This window comes from Phoca vitulina, unplaced genomic scaffold (assembly GCF_004348235.1).
Source record: "Phoca vitulina isolate PV1807 unplaced genomic scaffold, GSC_HSeal_1.0 scaffold1513, whole genome shotgun sequence".
NCBI classification, from domain to species: domain Eukaryota; kingdom Metazoa; phylum Chordata; class Mammalia; order Carnivora; family Phocidae; genus Phoca; species Phoca vitulina.
This window is the reverse complement of record NW_022591200.1, coordinates 1-5,690: the sequence shown is the minus strand read 5'-3', so window position 1 is coordinate 5,690 and position 5,690 is coordinate 1. Positions and strand designations below refer to the sequence as shown.

Sequence of the window (5,690 nt, the reverse complement as noted above, 5' to 3'; positions counted from 1 at the left end):
GCAAAGGAACAGAGGGATATTCAGAGGTGGCTAATTTTTTCAAAAGACTTTATCTTTTAGAGCCATTTTAGATTCACAGCACAATTGGGAGGAAGGTACAGAGAGTTCCCGGACACCCCTTGCTCGCCCCATGCACAGCCTTCCCCACTATCAACATCCCTCAGCAGAGGATCCATTGTTGTTACAATTGATGACCCCACACGGACACATCATAATGCCCCAAAGTCCACAGTTCACCTTTGGGTCCACTTTCAGTGTTGGATATTCTGTGGGTCTGGACAAATGTGTAATGACACGTACCCATCATTAGAGCCTCATGCACAGTATTTCACTGCCCTAAAAGTCAAGGTGGCTAATGTTCAGCATTCAACCTAGGGGCAGCTTGAACCCTGGCAATTTAGGCAGGGAAAGTGCATATACTTCCATCTGGTAGTCACAGACGATGAGCACCAGACTTGGACTTGACAAAGAAAGCTAAAAGAGGGCTGAGCGAAGGAGGTGCTTGGGAAGACGTTGGGAACTGCGTACGCAGAGTCACGGGGTTCAAGCACCAGCTGGTGTGGCTACAGTGGGACAGAACTCAGTGGTTGGGTCTGGATTTTTTTTGGCACCCCGACAGTAAAATGAATGATGTGTCATGACAACAATGGTGAGTCTTGGTGGAAGGATGTAGACAATCCACGGAATACTAGCTAGGCACCAGACATCATGGGGGGTGACTTCTCCACATGACCTTACTTAATCCTGACAACATCAGTGGGAAGTGGATCATTACCCCCATCCCAGAGAAGGTGGGACCCAAGCTCTGAGAGTCAAGAGCTTTTCCCAAGGTCACTCAGCTAGAAATTGCTGGGAGAACCCAACAGGTGCCAAATTAATGTTCCTTTCTTCCTTTCTGGTTCAGAAGTCTAGAAAACTACGGTGGAAGTCCTTCCTGAAGATACACTTACTGATTCTTTGGTCTTGGTACAATTAGCCCATCCTTCAGCCCGTGAGAAAGGGAAAGGGAGAGACAGAACCTAGGTGGCCCGAGGGCGAGGGTCTCGCAGACAGCGGAGCACTGGGGTGTCTGCACTGGTCTCTGCAGCTGCAGGATTTGGGGCTCCTTCAGGCTGTCACTGGTTTGGGGATTAGCTCTTCAAAAGAAAGTATCCAACAATGCCTAGAAGGCTCATTGCCAGGGTCGCCCCTCCTCCAGTCAGGGCATATGCCACCTGAAAATGAATAGCCCATGGTCAGCATCCACAGCAAGTGCAGACAGGTTCTCCCTCCCTCCCAAGGGCCTGGGGGCTACACTCATTCTCCCTCCGAGCTGCCAGCCCAGAGTCCTCTCCTAGGAAGATGCTGGCTGGGTTACAGGGGACCTACTTCTTAGGAGACCTGTAAGTTGAGGAGGCCTCTTAGTGGTAGTCTTGTCTGGGCTTCTCCTGACAACTAGTGGGATGGGCGGATGGGATCCTTTTTTGTGAGCTAACGGGGTGATCACATTTGTTCCTGACTCAGGGTGGGAAAGGGGGAGGGGTTGTGCTTTGTTTCTGGGTGGCGCAGAGCTCTGGGGCTGAGCCTGGGAACTGCTCTGTGGTGTGGGCTACACTACAGACCTGTGGAGGGAGGGGCTGTGGCAGAAGCTGAGGAGAAACTTCAGGAAACCATGGCCACAGGAAGCATATTGGGTTCACTATGCACTGTGCACTGCAGCCTGGAAATTTCTATCTCCAGCCCCACCTCAACCCTGAACTCCAGACTCCTAGGTCCAACTGCTACTCAACATCACCACCAGGAGCTCTAATGGTCACCCCATCGCCAACCACATCCAAAATCTTCATTTCCCTCCTCAAACCTGCTGCTCCCATCCTCATCCTCATCCTCATCCTCATCTCATCCAGGGGCTTCCGTCCACCCAATCTCCTGGGCCTGGAGCCCTGCAGGTGCTTCAGTACGGCAGTAGGGAGCAGAGACTCTAGAGAAGGACAGTTGGGGTTGGAATCTTGCCTCTGCCACTTATTAGCTGTGTGTTTGGGGGACAACAAATGTGGGAACCAGAAGGGGTGGGTGGGGAAGCTGTGCCCCAGATCTTCCATAAATAAATCCTTGAGCTCATACATAGGCCCATGGACCTTGAGCATCCCTTGCCTGAGTGCTCTCTGGGACCTTAGATCTGTCATGGTGCTGGCTTGGCCCACACTCTTTCTGACATCCTTTGGGGGCATCAAGAGCTGCCTTTAGGGTGGATCCTACAGGCCATGGATCCTAGAAGGTCAGACTGGCAGGCCTCCAGAGGTCCTCCATCCAACTCCTCCTCCTGCACATGGGGAAACTGAGGCCCAGGGAGGGAGTGACTTGTCCACAGACCCCAAGTGGATCAGAAGCTGATTGAAGATTTGAGCTCAGACATCCTGACTCCCAGCCAGTGGGTCATGGTGATTCTCCCCTCTGGCTGCACAGCTTGGTCACTGCCACCCCAAGGGGACCTCCAGGAGAAAGAAGGATTGTCTCAAAGAGGGCCTTACCTGCCTGCTGTTGGGCTCGCCATATCTCAGGTTGGTGACAAAGTCCTCAGAGCTCCTGCCCAGAACACTGTACTTCATCTCCTGACCAATCTTCTCCTTCACAGAGTAGGTGATCAGCTTCAAAGGCCGTGGTCTGCACTTGTAGTCCAAGAGGTTGTTGACCCTATGGTGGCAGTTCCCCATCACTTCCTGAAGGAGCTCCTGTCTCACCACCGCTCTGTTGCTCAGAATGGAAAAGATGATGCCAGAGCCAGCCCCCAGGTACTCACCTGGAATCAGAGACACTACCATGGTCATCGGGAGCTGCAGGGGAAGGCGAGACAGGGAGGGAGAAGGGGAAGGACATAAGGAGAACCAAGGGAGTACACTATTGAGGTCTTGCTGTTTGTCTTTTCACAAATGTGATTGGAGGAGTCACAGATTTTGTTCTTTTTACTGAACGAGCTGTGAATATTTTTTGAAGTCAGTTAATGTCATGATTGCTTATGCCCATGTCATTGTATTTCATCCCATGGATGTAGATTATCTATCTGATCAAGCCCTATCATTGAACACTTAGGTTGTTCAAAACTTTTGCTATTATAAACAATGATAGTCGTTTACTATTTGTGCAATTTTTGTGCACTCGTACATTTCAGAAAGAGATCAAATTTATTTTGGTATGCACTGCGTTTCACAAACTGTCTACTTTCCATATATTACTTCATCACCTTTTAACTTTTGAGGTAAATATTATCTCTATTTTATAATAAAAATATTGCTGTTGGGGGAGGTCATCCAGAGGATGTGACTGCTGGTGATCCATGAGCTGGACCCCAGAAATCAGAGGCTCCTCATCCCCTCCTTGTCCTTGGAATGTGCATTCTACTTGCCTTCCCTGCCTCCAGACCTATGGGACTCCACTCGATTACCCAGTGGGATATGGATGTATGGTCTGCTCAAGCAAGCTCAGGGAGTAACCAACTCAGTTTTCCCTTGCTCAACACTTTCTTCTAATTGTTCTCATGATGGTAACAAATATTTTGAAAATAATATTTCCAACAGTGCTTACTTGGAGAAGTCAGATGGATCACATAACCATCTCCCACATAGATGGCCCAGTGCTTATAGCCAATCGGAAAATCTGGATCAGGTCTCCAGGTTTGGGTTCTTCACTAAACTGCTACACAAAAACCCAAAATGGTGTGGGCGGGCTTCTAGGCAACAGTAGAGTGCCCAGCTGGGGCCCTGCAGCTTGGCCTGGGGACCCCACTGGGTGATGTTCATCACCTGGTGAGAGCCTGCAGTGGGAGGGAACTCCTGGCCCCTGTGGGGTCCTCATCCTGCTGTTATTTTGAGGTTCTGCACAACTAGGGGCTGGAGAAAAGGAGGACCTGGAGAAAAGGTCCTTGTGGAATGGGAGAGTGGAGATTTGTTCAGTGTGTGCATATTATTATGTATGTATGTGTGCACACTCCCGTTGTATGGGGTATGTGTGAGGGAGCACATGTGTGTATATGTACATGTGGTACATGTGTGTCTGTGTGTTGTGTTCCATGTACATGTACATCTCTGTGTGTTGTATATGTTGGTTTTGCATGTGTGTGTTGGGTGTACTCATGTGCACATCAGTGTGTGTGTATATGTTGGGTTTGCGTGTGTGTGTTGTGCGTACTCATGTGCACACCGAGGCTGTGAGCAAGCATGTGCAGGTGCATTGTACACCTGCTCCCGACCCTGCAGATATGACCACCTGCATGGAAACCCCTTCACTGAGCCTGGGAGCCCCAGACCCTCCCCAGAAGTCAGGAAGGAGAGTCACCAGCTTCTCTACCCTTCGCCAGTCCTTATCACACCTCTTGGCCCTCACTGTCCATGGCCGCACCAGGTACCTGATCCTCCTCAGATGCTGGCCCCTCCAGCCCCAGGACACCCGCCCTTGGAGATGCCAACCTGAGAGACATTGGCTGACGGCATCACCCGGGGACCTGAAGCTCTGGAGAGCTGGCAGCTTCTGCCCTGAGGGGGCTTGCTCCCAGCATGCACATGGCAGGCCTCAGTGGGCACTTTTCCAGAAGCCCCAGGGGAAGGAAGCATCACCCTATTGTTCAGGTGGGCAACCGAAGATCAGAAAGAGAGCAGCTTGGCCAAGAACACTCAGCTGGGCAGCACTGAGCTGCCTCTTCTCCCCCTGATTTGGTCCTGCCTCTCTCCCCCTCCACACCTCTTTCCTGCTCCTCAGTGCCCCCCACCCCCACACCAGGGGGCCACAACCTCTGATTTGAGAATGTTTCAGTTTCTCTCCCTTTCTGTGCCTGCTCTCAGCAAACCACAAACCTCTATAACTCATTGTAGGCCACCTAATCAAAGACCAGGGGTCAGCTTCCCTTAGCCCTCTTTGTCATGCCAATATCCAAAAACCAACACTGATCCCGGGAGTTTCTCCTGAATTCATCACCTTCTCATCCTCTGAATTCATCAGGCAGTCTCCGGGGCTGACTCTGAGACTTCACAGCTTTTTTTTTTTTTAATTTTATTTATTCTAGTAATCTCCAACCCAACATGGGGCTTGACTCACCACCCTGAGATCAAGAGTTGCATGCTCTTCCAAGTTAGGCAGCCAGGTCCCCAACCCTCTTGACTGCACCCCTCCCACTCCCACCAGGCCATCTGTGCATGCTACCCCACACCCAGTCTCCCCAAGACCCACTGTGGCCTTCCCAAAGGGTACATCTGGCCATGACCTTCCCCTGGCCTCAGGGTATAGGGCATGCACCTTGGGCAGCTCACAGGCCCTCCAACCAGCCCTTCCTCAGCCCCCCTCACCCTCCCTGCCCTCCGGCCCCAGGCTGACTGGCTTGCCCTTCTCCTCACCACAGAGCTGGCCCCTGCCTCTGATCCCCTGCACATCTGGCTGTCTCGGTCACAGTCACCTTCCCCACCCCTCCTTTCTTCTTCTCCCCCACACAGACATCCCTCTCTGAGCAGCTGCTCTCAGGGCCCCAGCCTGGCTCAGCTGCCACCTCCCTCTGCATGGATCCTGTCCTGCTGGGATTCCCCGTGTCTGTGTGCACCTCCCTGTGGGCTCTGAGCTCCACTGGGGCAGGATCCGGTGTGCTGCTCCAGCTCCTTCCTCCCCGGGATCCGGTGAAGGGCCTGGCCTGGAATGGGGGCAGAGGAAATCCACATGGAAGAGGGGCT

General features: G+C 52.0%; 1 protein-coding gene across 1 annotated transcript; it reads right to left on the bottom strand.

The window, feature by feature from the left end:
* Window positions 1-2,510: 2,510 nt before the first annotated feature.
* LOC116629575 (phospholipase A and acyltransferase 4-like) lies at window positions 2,511-4,366 on the bottom strand (the record flags this gene model as incomplete). The annotated part of the gene is given in 4 exon segments (XM_032399826.1): window positions 2,511-2,779; window positions 3,562-3,624; window positions 3,627-3,672; window positions 4,346-4,366. Coding segments are annotated over 4 exon segments (399 nt in total), but the record flags the coding sequence as incomplete, so codon positions are not given.
* Between the last annotated feature and the right edge of the window lie 1,324 nt (window positions 4,367-5,690).